The sequence below is a fragment of the Artemia franciscana genome, chromosome 1 (assembly GCF_032884065.1).
Source record: "Artemia franciscana chromosome 1, ASM3288406v1, whole genome shotgun sequence".
Lineage (NCBI taxonomy): Eukaryota > Metazoa > Arthropoda > Branchiopoda > Anostraca > Artemiidae > Artemia > Artemia franciscana.
The window spans coordinates 50,315,511-50,332,604 of NC_088863.1; the positions used below are offsets into that span (position 1 = coordinate 50,315,511).

At 30.6% G+C, this 17,094-nt stretch overlaps 1 protein-coding gene across 1 annotated transcript in view; it reads right to left on the bottom strand.

Annotated features, from left to right (window-relative positions):
* LOC136031051 (CDK5RAP1-like protein) overlaps positions 1-16,738 on the bottom strand; it is a 118,138-nt gene extending 101,400 nt beyond the window's left edge. The window contains exons 1-3 of the mRNA XM_065710265.1: positions 16,442-16,738; positions 3,447-3,541; positions 2,339-2,486 (exon numbers count right to left, since the gene is read on the bottom strand). Of these exons, the coding sequence (XP_065566337.1) occupies positions 2,339-2,486; positions 3,447-3,541; positions 16,442-16,715 (517 nt within the window). The 5' untranslated portion in view covers positions 16,716-16,738. The remainder of the gene's footprint in view (positions 1-2,338; positions 2,487-3,446; positions 3,542-16,441) is intronic.
* Positions 16,739-17,094: the final 356 nt, after the last annotated feature.

Genomic DNA, 17,094 nt, shown 5'->3' on the forward strand with positions numbered 1-17,094 from the left:
GCATATTTTTTTTTGGCTCAATGGCTTTCTCATAATTTTGATCGAATGATTTTGAGAAAAAAAGAGCGGGGGACGAAGCCTAGTTGCCCCCCCGATTTTTTGGTTAATTAAAAAGGCAACTAGAACTTTTAATTTTTTACGAATCTTTTTATTGGTAAAAGATTTACGTAACTTATAAATTAGCTTACGTAAAGAACTTTTGTATTCTCATGTTTTTATTACATATATGAGGGGATTCGCCCCATCGTCAGTACCTCGCTCTTTACACTAAAGCTTAAATTTTATCCCAATTCATTAAGAATGAACCCCTGAATCACAAAAGCCGTAGAATAAGTAGTTGAAATTACCGAAAATACTTTAGCGTAAAGAGCGAGGTATTAGAAGGAGGTGAGCCCCTCATATGGGTAATAATTTCTGTTTGTTTTAAGTTTTATTGCTATTCCTTACTTCCAGCTGAAAAAGCTTTTTCACTTTTATTTTTTAATTGTTTTTTTTTTTAAATAATGCTAGTAAATCCTGCTCTCCCTTCATGGAAATTTTCTTCTCCCATTACAAATTCTCGAAGGAAAGTTCCCCCAGCATATCCCCCTCTTCTCAACCCCTCCCCCAAACCAAAAAAATCCTCCTGAAAACGCCTGTATACTTCCCAATAACCATTACTATATGTAAGCACAGGTCAAAGTTTGTAACTTGTTGCCCCTCCCACGGGGACTGTGGGGGAGTAAGTCGTCCCCAAAGACATAATTATAAGGTTTTTCGACTACACTGAATAAAATGGCTATCTCAGAATTTTGATCCGTTGACTTTGGGAAAATAATTAGCGTGGGAGGGGGCCTAGGTGCCCTCCAATTTTTTTGGTCACTTAAAAAGGGTACTAGAACTTTTCATTTCCGTTAGAATGAGCCCTTTTGCAACATTCTAGGACAACTGGGTCGATACGATCACCCCTGGGGAAAAAAAAAGAAAACAAAAAAACAAAAAAACAAATAAACACGCATCCGTGATCTGCCTTCTGGCAAAAAATGCAAAATTCCACATTTTTGTAGATAGGAGCTCGAAACTTCTATAGTAGGGTTCTCTGATACGCTGAATCTGATGGTGTGATTTTCGTTAAGATTCTATGACTTTTAGGGGGCGTTTCCCCGTATTTTCTAAAATAACCCATATTTTCTCAGGCTCGTAACTTTTGATGGGTAAGACTAAACTTGATGAAACTTATATATTTAAAACCAGCATTAAAATGCGATTCTTTTGATGTAGCTATTGGTATCAAAATTCCATTTTTTAGAGTTTTGGTTACTATTGAGCCGGGTCGCTCCTTACTACAGTTCGTTACCACGAACTGTTTGATATAATACTCCATTTCGTCATGCAAATTTCAGAGAGCTGAACAATTTTTTTATTCAACAAAACATAACGATTTATGAAAATTTACTTTATTGTTGCAGAGAGTAGGAAATGAAAAATTATCTAATTCAAATCCTTCCACTCGAAATTTAATCCCATGTCTACCAACGCAGCATTAATCTTAGCCTTAGAAAGTAATGATAATAAGAAAAATGAGAAATATAACTACAATTAGCAGAACTGTAAAATTCCCCCGAGGTAAAAACTAGTCTTTTCAAGATAACAACATTAACTATAGTCAGATGAATTAAAACCAATGGAACACGGGTTCAATGTTAAAAAAACTTAAAAATGGAGTTATTGGCATCCTTGGAAAACAATACTACGATATATGCATCGATGGATTCGTTCAGCACATGTGTTAATGGGCCAAAACTACAAATGGAAACAAATAAGAAACACAAAACAAACTTAATCCCCACAAGTAAAAACAATACCACACATCAAAATAAAATAACAATTCACAAACTTAGACGCCCATAAAACTTACAAATCTCTCCCGATATTCAACAGCTTTCAAAGACAAATCAGTTCCCCAGTCATATGATCCCAAAAACAATCTGCTTAATAAAATTTCATTAAACATAGCGCCTTCATTCTATATGCAAACTCAACTCCTTTAATACTTTCCAAACATAGATAATGCACCTTCACCACCATTCTCACAAATTATTTTAAGTATCTTGTGCATTTTTTTAATGATATTCCTTGGAAATTACTAAAGATCAAATATTGAACCTTAATATTGTATTTAGTAAATATTGAAAAAGTTCAGTAATTTATCTGATGGCAGACTCATAATTTGCTACTTGTCAGAATGGGTGCCTTTGAAAAACTACAAATCAGAGTTCAGTATTTGAAAACAGCTGGAAGAATCAAACAGCGCAAATGTGTTACTTTAAAACTTGAAAAGTGAAATAACAGCACAAACCTAGAACGCCAATAGATACGCGACGATCATTTTTAGCAGCTTTTCTCTTCTTCAGGTGCCGGAGGTGGTCTAATCGGTTCCAAATTTTTTGCTCAGCTCCTTCACGAATAGCACAGGTCATCAATAAAATTACATCAGCTTCATCTGCCTATTGAAAAAATAATAAAAAAAATAAAAGACGCTTAAGCTGAGAAAGTTCATTGACTATGACACTAAAAATGCAGCAAATTTGCACAAACACAAAAATGTGTATCATCAACTACTCAAATTTTGTGCGGATTCCAAGCATTATTTACTGGGCTCTCCCAGAAATTTAAGCTTTTATACTTTAGACTTTTAGTTCAAATCCTAATTAAAGCATGAGAAAGCTGTTGATTTCATTTTTAGAAATGACACAAAAAAGAAGTTTCACCGGTTTTTTGAACTGATTTCGATTGAGTTGACTTAATATACGAACAAAAAACAGTTTTGGGGTCAACCGCTTCAACTTTTTACACCAAGAATTTCTATTACCATAGCAAAAAGAATCACAAATTACTATGTGGATTAAATGTCTGTGGCAGCTTTTAATTTCAACTCAGTAGGCTGTGATTCATTTGAAACTCTCCCATATATTTAGGCTTTCATATTTCTAGATTTGAATTCGGATCTAAATTTAAGTTGGAGAAAGCTATTGGTTGGATTTTGGAAATCACACAAAACAGAAGAAGTTTTACCAATGTTTTCCATTTTTTCAATCAAGCTGTTCCAAAGTAAACACACAGAACACTTTTAAAGGCTGTTCCAACTTTTTACATCAAGAGTCTTGGTTACTACTGCAGGTGAAACCACGAATTTCATCATGGATAGGATGCTTGTGGTACCTCTTCATTTTACCTTAGCGAATTTTGACTCAAGTCACCATAATAGACGTAAAAAGAAGCATAAGTTCTTCATTAGTTACAAACATAAAGCTGGCTTGCATATTTTTTCTATTTATGTATAATGCACCAGTATACAATGTAATTTACAATGTTCAGAAAAATTATAAGATATTATATGGGATGGAACGGCCTCTTAGATTCATATTACAATTAAATAAAATAATTATATAAAAAAAAAATGTTACCTTATTTGTCTTCTGATAGCCATTGGAAATCAAAACTGACCAGACAATTTCTACATCATTTACATTCATTTGACATCCGTATACATCCATATATACTAAAAAGAGGAGACAAAAAGAAAGAGTAACATTTCCAAACGAGTTTTGCTCCTTTTTTGGAATGTTTTAGGCTTTAGACTTTTAGGAAACATGTTCTAGACTTTAGGAAACAATTTTTGTAATAAAAGGTTACAAGTAAGCTGTATTCAAGGGGAATTATGATCATCTTCTCATTTGCAAAAACAAAATTAAAGTGTTACGTTTTCGGTAAATTTCTTCACCAGGCTTCCTTAAATCTCCCTAGAAAACAAGTATATCTCCATGGCCCTTGCAAATGTTGATACAAGAGTTATTTTGTTTTAGTTAGTGATCTATCTAGTGGACATAATTTCTCGTGGCATTTTACTCTTAATAAAACAAAATTCATAGACCCTTGTCCTGTTTACAAGATTTTATGTCAAGAAAGAAAAAATACATGCATTAACAGAAAAGATCAGCTCGAAAAGGCATTCTTTCTCGCCAATTTTCTCGTCAAAGAGATTTTTTCAGGAGATGCTGTCTCCATGTATTTGGCACCTAGTTACTTGTAGTACTTGCGTTTCTTTTTCCTCTCTCATGATCCTCTCTTATAAACTGACGTTTTTTCAATTGGTGTGTTCATTTCCATCTCAAATGAATTTTGAATAGTATGCTTTTATAAACAAACACTTGTTAAACTACAAAGAAAAAAATTTAGATGATCAGAAATGAAACTTGATAACAAGAAAGGACATCTTTGTAAAACAGCAAAGGAGTTCCAAGGAGTTTCAGGAGTTTCTTAAGAGTTTCAAAGTCTAATCCTTCATAAACTATGTGTAAAAAAAAACAGAACTCCATGTCCACACACATTCAAACTCAAGAGAATTAAGCAGACGTTTGTCTGAGTAGGTTTACATTTCTGTTGAATTTTTGAAAAAAAAGCTAGACACGGGATTAGCTACATATGCACACACACACACACACACACACACACACACACACACATATATATATATATATATATATATATATATATATATATATATATATATATATATATATATATATATATATATATATATATATATATATATATATATATATATATATATACATTTATTAAAATTTTATAAACATTTATTATAAACATTTATTTCTAAAATTTTCAACGAAATCCAATAAAATTAAAACGTCACTTTTTAGATATAACTTAGTGTAGTCTAAAAATGTCTTACATTTAAATAATTTCCAAATAGATTTCGCTCTTTTATAATCTTCTTCAGAAATACGTTTCCCTTTTAATCTAGAATAGAACTTTTTAATTAAAGGAAATTTTGTATAATTTATTTCTTCATAGCCTTTAGAGTATTCATAGGGATAAACTCCTTTCTTACTAATTTCTTTGAATTATTGGGTAATTTCAAATACAGCAGAAGTAAAATTATAGCAATTTACTTTAAATTCGCATTTAGCCAAATTTTCAGGAAGCCTACCTAACAATGAAGCCATAAAAAGGATAAAATCTATGAACAGTTTCATTATCAGTTATTATTTTATAAAACGATATAAAACTCTTCGCTGAATCAAAAATGTTGTTACTAGATACTAATTCTGAGAAGCAAATGAAAGTCACATTTTGACAGTTTATGCATTACAATAGGGATATGTTTAGGAATGCTAAAATTTTTATTAGATTCTGCATGAGTTAACCTTCTGATAGCCCCAATCATATCGTCTTGATCTAAATGGAAATTATTATCTACTACTTCCTTTTAACAAATATGACAGCTTTTACAGCTTGTATTATTCCATTTTTCTTTTGCTTGTTCTTGTGTACAACTATGTTCTCTCTGTCTATTTTCATGCTCTTTAGCTGTTTATTTAAAAATTATTAGTGTTTTTTTTTTATTGAAAAGAGTTATCAAAATTTACTGATTTATAATGATATATTGTATAATCACTTTCTTATATATAATTTGATTTATATAAATGGAGGTTCAGAAATTAAACATGTTGTTAACAAATATACCTAAGAACAGGGAAATACTAAGAAAACAGGTTAAACAGAGTGCGTTAATACAAGAAGGATTTCATGAATATGGTGAAGAGTTAAATGCTCCACTTGCTGAAGAAATTAAAATAATATTTTGATAGTTTTAAACGGCGATTTTATTATTGATAATATAATATCAATATTTATAATATCAATATTAGATCAAAAGTTAAGAAAAGCGTTACCAGCACCATCATCACACCTTGAAGGTATTGAATCATTACAAACGCTATCACAGCTTCAAGGCATTCAGCCATTAAAAATACCAGAAGTAAAAACTCCTGGTAAACCACCGAAAATATTTGATATTACTAAGATGTTAAACACTGAATTATTGAAAAAGATTAATGAAGACAATAAAGAGTATAATCCTACTGACCAATTTCTTTTGAATTACCTAATTTTTACCTGGAACATCCTGAATTCTTTCAAGACGCTATAAATAAATCGTATGAATTAAATCAAACTACAGTCCTAAAAAGGACATGGAATACCTGGATATAGTGAAAAAGTTTATTTTACAAGAGAGCATAGATCCAGATTGATTCATGTTGCTAACACCCTTAAAATGGAAAGAAAAATACCACAAGGAGAAACTGGATTGTTTTTTAAATGCAAATGATATGATCGAACGATTATAAAGTCTAACAGGTAGTAAAACTGAAGGAAATAAGACTGATGGGAGTTAGAGATGAAGCTATCAGTGTGTTAGATTCTTTATTAAAAAATAAAATACGAAAGTAAAAGAAAGAAAATACAATTTATTAAAATTATCCTAAAATTTAATTAAAAACTTGTTCTTATAAATAGTATTCTATTACATGGAGTTGATTATTATAGAAGGTAAAAAAGTGCAATTGAGCAATCTTATACAAGTAATCCAATTAGATTTGATTGTAATTATGACTATGAAATCCCCTTAACGCAGTGTACATAATGGTATTCATGGCATAATATTAGTGATAAATTTAAAAACAATACATTTGATTTTAGATAAAATAAAGATCAATAGTTTATAAATGTTGCAATACCCAAGGGTATGCATAATGATAAGTGTTTCAATTATTTCCTAAGTCAATACTTTAATACTTCTAGATGGAATTGGCTAATAACTGTATCATCTAATCCTGCAACAATGAGATTTGTTATATTACCGAAAGATAATTATGAATTAAAATTTAATAGTGATTTAAGTATTATTCTAGGTTTTTAAAATGATGTTATATTATCAGTCAAAATTAATGAAGGTACAAAAGTTCCAAATATTAAACGAAATGGGGATAAACTTCAAGTCAATTGTTCATTAGTCAATAGTTCAATCGTTAATTAGTTAGATCTGATGTAATACGGGCATTTGCTCCAAAGACGAAAACCAGGCTACTTGATCATAGAAATTCCTAAGGACAATGTCTCTTATTAAATCAAAAAATTGCATTCTTTCTTTTAATGTCAATTACTGATCAATTAGTTAGACTTATCGATTTGAATGGTGATAATGATCGTTATGTTTCAGATTTTCAAAAAAGTTTAATTGTTATTAAATTAGTTTTAATTCATTCTTTTGCTTATAAATGATTGGGTAAGCATGTTTAATAATTTCTTTGCTATAACACATGTTAAGTAAAAAAAAAAACATTTGCCATACACAATGCAATAGAGTACACTACAGTAGTGGTAGTTTCTTCAGGAATAGAACTAACTACTAATTATTCAAGACTTCCCTGAAAAATGTAAAAGGTGGAGCTTTATCAGTGTATACTAAAATGATTAAACCTCAATTATATTTAGTAAGAAATAGAGGTATTGAATATGGGAAAGAATTTAAATAGAAAAGAATTAGATGATGTACTTAAAAATAAAAATCGATGAAAGATGTATTCGCAACAAATAAGAAGTATATATATTGAAGAGGTCGAGATTTGATAAATACGTTGATTACAAGTTGGGAATTAAAAATTTAAAAATGAACTACTATTTTTTAAATTTTCTTCTCTACATAAATGAAGCTAATGAAGTTGTTGCTCCTTAGTCGCAAATATTTGAAAAACCTATTGATGATGATTTAACAACAAAATGTGAATTTACAGAAACTAGAAAAACAAATGTTAATGTTTCAGAATTATCCAATTTTAGCTTTATAGCAAAAGATTTAGAATCTTGGATCCTTCCTGGCGATAGCTATCTTTATGCAAAAATAAAAATATAATGAGATGATTGGTCAAAAATGAGTGCTGAAGATATGGCTACTTTAGCAGATAATGGGTTTAATATGTTTGGAAATGATGACTACATGATTCATGGTAAAGTATTTGAATTTATTGGTTATGTCAGTATATCGACTATTGCTAAAAATCTGTTACAACTTTCCGATGATTATTCAAGATACGCAGCCAAAAATATGTTTTTGTACAAAGATAAAACGCAAATAATTGGTACACAAGAAAGTTAGTTTGTAAGTACTTTTAAATCTGCAGCAAAAGCAGGTGAAAATCTGACAATTAAAACAAATAAAAACGATGAATTTAACAGAGGTCTATTAAAAAGATATAATAAAAACAATAAAAGTCATGTAGTTAGTATGTACTTATGATTATCAAGATTATTTGGATTATCATTAATTGATCGCGTATTTAGAGGTGTTACACACCAAATTGCATTGAAAAGGAATAGTAAGAATAATATGATCATAAAAAAAAAGGTTCTCAAAATGCTATAGTAGATAAAATATATTTATCTTGCATTCTAACAACATTAAATCCTAGTTTATTCATTACAAATGAATTAATTAAAAAAGGGTTCATTTGAATCATTTGAATGAAAAGATGGGAAGCGTGTAATACTTATCAAAATGATAACAAAAATGACAAAGAATTAACGTGGACAGTAGTTTCTGAAAGATATAATACTGCTAAAATTGTTATTGTATTACAGAAAACAGAATAAGATGATACTGCTTCAAAAATAATATGGAATTTGATCATATGAATTTGAATAGAATTGAAGTGAAAGTGAATGAATACAAATATCCACAAGAAGATTTAAAATGTCATTTTTGTAAGAATTATGAGGATTATTCTGATGCTTATCAAAGATTTTTACACTTATGATATAAACATCAAAACTTTGATAGTGGAACTACTGTTAACAATAAGGACTTTAAAATAGTATATCCATTATTTTGTTTTGATGTTTCAAAAAATGAACCTAATATTTATGCCTCTGCATCAACTGCCGATACAGAAATTAAACTTCTGATAGATGATAAGCCTGATAATCCATACAATATTTACTACGTTATATTTTCAGAAAGAAAAGCAAACATGGATATCATTGATCACAAATTACATGTTAATCTATAAGTTATTTGTGATTCAGAAATTTATCTAATAAAATCATTACCTAATAAATGGAAAAACCTTTAAAAGAAATTAAAATCGAAAATAAATACAATCAAACCATTAAGAAAGAAGACTAGGGTCTAAGAATTGAATGCAAAATCAAAGCAATGAAATGTGTAAAAACTAAATTTGGAAATGAACTCTTTAGTAATATTGATTTTAAAGGTTAACCAGTTTAAAACCTAATTTAAAATTAGATAAAGGTTATTGAAAGAAAAGGTAAAGATAATAATAATTATTTAGATATTGATATCAAACTATCTGTTAAATATTAAATCGTATTAAATAATTACATTTTATCAGTAGTATAGCAAGAAATTTCTATCTCACAAGACCTGTTCTGATCTTAAAGCTCATGATGGAAATGATCTAAAATTGAATTGGAAGAGGGGGGGGGGAATTGATGGGTGATCTAGGTGCGGCAGAACACACATTCTCTATATTACTGTAAATCATTAAACATGCGCAAATTTTGTACTTGTAGGCAGTTAAAAAAGAACCAAACCCGGTTGTTACACTTGTCCTGGTGTGTCACTAAATTTGTCAAAGTTTTTTTCTGGGCTCCTATCTGATCCGCAAACCAAACTTGTAGAATTCAAGCATTAGGCCCATCTCGGTATTGAATTGCATTGCCTTAGTATTTCCCTTTACAAGATTCAATAATTTCAGCTGGTTATAATTCATTACTTAATTGTGTAGTTTGGTTATTAGTCAGAAATCCTACTAAGAAGGTTAATGGAGAATTGCAGACAAATGGATAAAATAGCAGACAATTCAGCAGACAAAAAAAAAAATTTTAAAGTAAAATCCTGAAAGTTCTTAAGCCAAACTGGCCAGACATGACAACAAACAACAAAAACTCAACAAAAAAACTTCAAACAAGACTGCAGCCAGTAGAGAGAAAAGAGATAAAAGACAAAAATAAGGTGGGTATTTCGCCTGTATCAAAACAAGGCGTCCTCAGAACACAATAAAAAGAAAAAAAACACTATACTAAAAACAAATAAAAACACCACCAATAATAATAAATACAATTCTTGCTATTGATCATTAGTTACTTCAATGAGAACATCAAAGCAACTGAGGAAAAATTATGAAAATTGAAACTAATTTAACTATTCTGTTGTGAAATAATTCTCTTGTTAGCTAATATTGAAGGAACTCTTTTTGGTCCAGTAGATAATCTTGTCCCCTGGTGATTATGTAAAATTTTTAATTCCTTTATTGATTATTGATTCATTTTTCAAAAGACAACCATAAATTGGGTCAATGTTTAAATTCCCCGTGTCTCTATTTATTGAAAGATTAGCAAAAATATGTTTTTCAATTTCTACAGCTTCCCTTGCCCACTGAGAAAAACCCCTATCATTAGAAACAGCTTTAGCCTCATCAAATAGAATAAAATGTTCAGGATGAAAGAAAGTATGTTCAGCCAGAGCTGAAACAAAAGTTTCAGGAGGCTTTCTTAATTGTAGGTTTTATTTTCAATTGAGTTGCAATGTTCAATAAATCTTTGTATTCATTGTTCATTGTATTCACAATGATCTTGAACAAACACTGACATAGGCGATTGTCCTTTTGTTTAAAAACCCATTTATGGTGCAAAGGAAGCAAAAGTGGGATGACAATATTACAGTCACTACAGCTTTTGCTAGAGAAAGTATTCATGCGGTGATAACTGCCTCACTAATTCCTAAGGACCTGCCATTACCTGATGGTACCATAGTGAGTGGAGACGCTGGCTTTTAATCAATATTTTCAGGCATGAAATTTCTTTTTATTGCAAAATATATATTAACCAGAATTTTGTTCTGGATAGTTAATACAATAGTTAACTGTTCCCTAAAGGGGTTAAAAAAGCCCATATTTCCAGGTGCGGGGTGGCATTTCAAATATTTGGAATTAATTTGCATGTAAAAAATCATTAATATTGCAGTGACTCCACCATTTTTTTACCCTCCATGTTTTTTCATTTCTGTTTATCACTTTTCACATTTGCTAATATCAATTTACTTTGCATTACTACATTTGTCAATATCAGGTAAAAAAAAAATATTTGTCACTATGATTTTGGCAAATATTTTGGTTAATAATATTTTCCAAGTATATTACAATTTATTAGATTATCAGTGCATCATAGAAAGTTAAAGCTACCACCAATGGTACATTGGTGGTTGGTGTTCTCCACCCCCTGGAAAATACCCAAATGCAGAAAATACCCCAGTGGAATCGTTAATTAAGTTTCTTTTGTACTTCCCCTCCCCCTCCTAAAAAAATAACCATTCCCCTAACAAAAATCCTAGTTGCAGATTTTTGACCAGTTTTTTTTTTATTTTTGGATTTGATTTTGGTTTTTTGGATCAGTATGAGTTGTCTCAGATAGTTCAAAAGCAGAAAGGAATGAAAAATCAGCAAGTTTCTCTCTAATTATGATCTTATACATATTATGTGATCTCTGTATATTAAGGTACATTTAGAGGTCAATCTTCTTTTATTAATTTGGTGAAAATCAGGTAGAGATTTGCTAAAATCTACAAAGTTTGACCCCCTCCCAAAGAAAGAAACTCATGACCACCTGCCACTCACTCTTTGAACACTCATTTTCTTTGCATTGAAATTTAATATTTGGAAAACAATGCTTCAAGAAAGGCATTCATTCATGGAAAAATGCATCCCTTGAATAATGATTAGGAGGGTAAGGATAAGAATATCCAAACTCATCTATAGGACGTCTTAGAGGGGAACCTTTCAAACACATCTATTTTATGAGCGTGCTCCCCATGAATACTAGGGGAAAAAAAGAAGACATTAAACATTGAATATAAATAGGAAACAAGAATGAGAATAATTTAAACTTGCTGATGCAGCACCCTGATTCAGGCTTAGTGTAAATGATTAGAGATTAGATTAATTTCTACATCCCCTCAGCATTTTTATACTTATCAGAGAGCTGATGGAGAGTTAAAAAAACAGGGTATTGAAATGAACTTGATAAAACATCCAAAATCCCCTTCTCTCACCAGCACGATGGCTATCACCTCTCCTACATAGCACCTGATGCACAATTATATATCATTGAACAAAGACAGGTAACTTTTTGGTGGGTAGCATGAAACATAGTAATTTTATATATTTGGAATCAGCACAAAAAGCCCACTCTTTTGCTGTGTTAATTGTCAACAACATTTTTTTTATACTATTAGTGAGGTTGCTCCTTACTAAGATTTTGTTATTATATATTGTTTGATCAGGCACCATTTTAAATTTGTCTCATCATAAACTTCATTTCTGCTTATCTTAAATTTATTGTAACTTTTTACTTTTGTTTGGATTTCTTTTTGGTAATTTATTTATTAATACTGTAATCAATATTGCAAATTACAGTATTATTCACTGAAATTAAATAAAATTAGTGTTAATATTGTAATTTTTATCAATATTGTAATGAAATATCTAGCTAAAATCACTTTCAAAGCTTAACTGACCTGTTTAGTCTACCTGCAAAGGTCAACTGACCTTCAAGGCAGCCAACAGCCAATTAATCAAAGAATTGCAAAAATACAGTATAAAACTAGCTCAGGTCAGAACCTTAAGAATAATAATGACGTGACTGATGTTTGCTAGCCCTTTTCCAGCCATCAAACTTTATTTTGACAGTTCTTAGACGATATTTTTTTGTCTAATCTTTATAGACAAGATTATTGTTCCATTTTGACGAATCATATATATATATATATATATATATATGTATATATATATATATATATATATATAATATATATATATATATATATATATATATATATATATATATATATATATATATATATATATATGTATATATATATATAAATATATATATATATATACATATATATATATATATATATATATATATATATATATATATATATATATATATATATATATATATATATATATATATATATATGTATATATATATATATATATATATATATATATATATATATAGATATATATATATATATATATATATATATATATAAAAGGTAAAGGTAAAGGATACGGCATTAGACTTTACAGTCCCTACCGGCGGTGCTGATCTCCGTTTCTTGGCCCTTTAGCCAGGAAGTGCAATGGGGGGTTGGGGGCCAGCCATCCTGTGCTTTCACACACCCTTCCTGTTTACCTTCCCCAGATTTCTCCAGGTACCCATTTAGAGCTGGGTCGACTCTGGCTAAGCTTACAGAGTCACGCCACTGACCCCCGTCCCAACTGAAGAATTGGGTACACCGGGATTCGAACCCGCGTCCTCTCAGACAAAGGATCCCGAATCCAGCGCACCAACCAACTCGGCCAGGACGGCTTGTTATAATAAAAAAATATATGAAAAAATTAAAGATATTCATATATTTTTTAAACTTTCCTCACGACGACTGGGATCGAACCTGATCGCTTAAGTTACAGCGACAGATACGCATCCACTAGACTGTCGTGAGGTTATATATATATATATATATATATATATATATATATATATATATATATATATATATATATATATATATATATATATATATATATATATATATGATGTATGTGTGTGTGTGTGTGCATGTGTATATGTATGAGTTTGTGTATGTGTGTACATGTATGTATGTCTATGTGTTTATGAGTGTGTTATTTATGCTGACAGATCCAGCATATTATTTATGCTTGATCTGTCTTTGCTGACTTTTTTAATCCTCACCAAGAAGATAATGGGTTGAAGTAGAAGCTTGGCAATGCCTTTCCATAGCTTACATTATACTATAGGTCCAATCCTGAAAGTTAAACTAATATAGCTCAAAAGCCTTCTGAGCAGGGGCATGATTTACAATGGGCCAGTGGGGCATTTGCTGCCCCAGACCCCACTTTGCCCCCCCCCCCTGCTGAAATTAGGTTCCTTTAAGAATCTTGTCAAAACTAAGATAAACATAATTAATTAAAGTATCCAATACCAATGGATCTTGTTTGATGAGAATCTCTTCTTCAAGCATCATTTTGACATCATTAAAATGAAAGTCTCCAGAATCCTTGGGATCCTCAAGAAATTGGAACACATTTTTCCAGGGTCAATTCTTAGTATCCTATTCTACAGCCTCATGCTTCATATTGTTCAATTATTTATATGTTAACTTTTCCCTTGTCTATATGTTAACTTTCCTTTTCACCTTGATGCTGTTTTCAAAACTATATGGTAAAGCAAGGACTCTTATACAGGATACTACTGCATACATTAGAATAAAAAAAAACAAGTTTTTTTAAATGAAAGTAAGTAGCAACATTAAAACTTAAAACGAACAGAAATTACTCCGTATATGAAAGGGGCTTTTCCTTCTCAACGCCCTGCTCTTTACACTAAAGTCTGACTCTTTCTCTTAACTCTACATTTTAAAACAGTAAAAAACCTTAGCGTAAAGAGCGGGACATTGAGAAGGAAAAGCCCCTTTCATATATGGAGTAATTTCTGTTCGTTTTAAGTTTTAATGTTGCTACTTACTTTCATTTAAAAAAACTTGTTTTTTTATTTATTTTCTGAACGTTTTTGAATCAATGCAAGTTTTGATTTTGGCTCTCTGCAGAGGAATAATTAAAACGAAATTTATATATTTATTTTTTTTGGCTAAATGGCTTTCTCATAATTTTGATCGAATGATTTTGAGGAAAAAAGAGCAGGGGAGGAAGCCTAGTTGCCCTCCTATTTTCGGTTAATTGAAAAGGCAACTAGAACTTTTAATTTTTTATGAATCTTTTTATAAAAGATTCATAAGATTTCCTTGCTCTTTACACTAAAGCTTAAATTTTGTCCCAATTCATTAAGAATGACTGCTGAATCACAAAAGCCACAGAATAAATAGTTGAAATTACTAAAAATACTTTAGCGTAAAGAGCGAGGTATTAGGAGGAAGTGAGCCCCTCATATGGGTAATAATTTCTGTTTGTTTTAAGTTTTGATGCTGCTCCTTACTTCTAGCTGAAAAAAAACTTTTTCATAATTATTTTTTCATTTTTTTTTAAGTAATGCTAGTAAATCCTGTGCTCCCTTCATGGAAATTTTCTTCCCCCATGACAAATTCCTCAATGGAAAGTTCCCCCAGCATATCCCCCTCTTCTCAACCCCTGCCTCCAACCAAAAAATCCTCCTGAAAACGCCTGTACACTTCCCAATAAGCATTACTTTATGTAAGCACTGGTCAAAGTTTTGAACTTGTAACCCCTCCCATGGGGACTGTGGGGGAGTAAGTCGTCCCCAAAGACATAGTTATAAAGTTTTTCGACTACACTGAATAAAATGGCTATCTCAGAAGTTTCATCCGTTGACTCTGGGAAAATAATTAGTCTGGGAGGGGGCCTAGGCACCCTCCAATTTTTTTGGTCACTTAAAAAGGGCACTAGAACTTTTCATTTCTGTTAGAATGAGCCCTCTTGCAACATTCTAGGTCAACTGAGTCAATACGATCACCCCTGGGGAAAAAAACAACAAAAAAACAAACAAACAAATAAACATGCATCTGTGATCTGCCTTCTGGCAAAAAATATAAAATTCCACATTTTTGTAGAGAGGAGCTTGAAACTTGTACAGTAGGGTTTTCTGATATGCTGAATCTGATGGTGTGATATTCGTTAAGATTCTATGACTTTTAGGGGTTGTTTCCCCCTATTTTCTGAAATAATGCAAATTTTCTCAGGCTCATAACTTTTGATGGGTAGACTAAACTTGATGAAATTTGTATATTTAAAATCAGCATTAAAATGCAATTCTTTTGATGTAGCTATTGGTACCAAAATTCCATTTTTTAAAGTTTTGGTTACTATTGAGCTGGGTTGCTGCTTACTACAGTTCATTACCACAAACTGTTTGATATATACATATATATATATATATATATATATATATATATATATATATATATATATATATATATATATATATATATATATATATATATATATATATATATATATATATATATATATATATATATATATATATATATATATATATATATATATATATATATATATATATATATATATATATATATATATATATATATATATATATATATATATTGTCAATGTTTTGCTGTTGTTGTTTTTTTATAGCCTAGTCTGTTTTAGGCTACTCATTTCTTCAGATAGGGATTTAACAACAAAGAAGCAATATTGGTAAAATCTAGAAACAGAAAATTAGGTGGTGATTCTATATTTGGACTATTTATTTACATGTTGAGGGGAAGGGTGATTGTAGAGTTAAGCAAAGGGGTCTATGAATGATAGGCTGTATTTTTTAGATTTCTCAAGGATTTTTGCTGAATTTTATATAGTTTTTATTTCTGATGATGAGTAACTGTAAGCCAAGATCCTTTGTTTTTGGTCAATTTGGGAATTAGCAACCATAACCCAATACCTCAACCCAATACCTCACATACAGACAATTTACAAGCCATTTCATAACATGTTACCTTTTTGGCCTTTGCCTTGATAATCTTCTTTCTTCAAGTATGCATGATCCAGATCCGGCATTGATTCAGCTGAATACTTATTTGCATTTTTAGCAGACCTAAGAGAATTTTCAAGAAAGTCCTGAAAAGTAGGCCCTATCTTAAAAACCTCCTTTTGACTTGACACAGTCACTTTATTTTTAGGCTGCTTTGTAGAGAACATACTGACTGTATAGCAACATTGAAGTTTCTGGGACTGTAAGTAAAGTCTGATAAAATTCTTTAGTCCTAGCATGTTTTGCAGTTTTGAAAACTCGCCTTAGAATGCCACGCATAGTAAAACTAAATAGAATAAAAGCCAAAGTCCGAAAACTTTCGCTGTCAGATTTTTCTGATAATCAGGACTCATCCTATTCTTAAATTATGCTGTTCACAGTGGAAGGGAGAAATAAGTAGTGACAAATAGCCGGAATTTAGTCTTTATTGTGGTTTTTAACTCTTTAATAGCATTACCTATTCGCACAAGTTACATATCTTTCGCACTTTTGCTACCGTTTGAAGAAGAAACAAGCGAATGATAACGACTCCATAGAATACCTTCCTATGTTTATAAGAATAAATATGATGTCTACATTAGACCTTAAAAAAGAGTTTAATCCTTTGATTGACTAAAC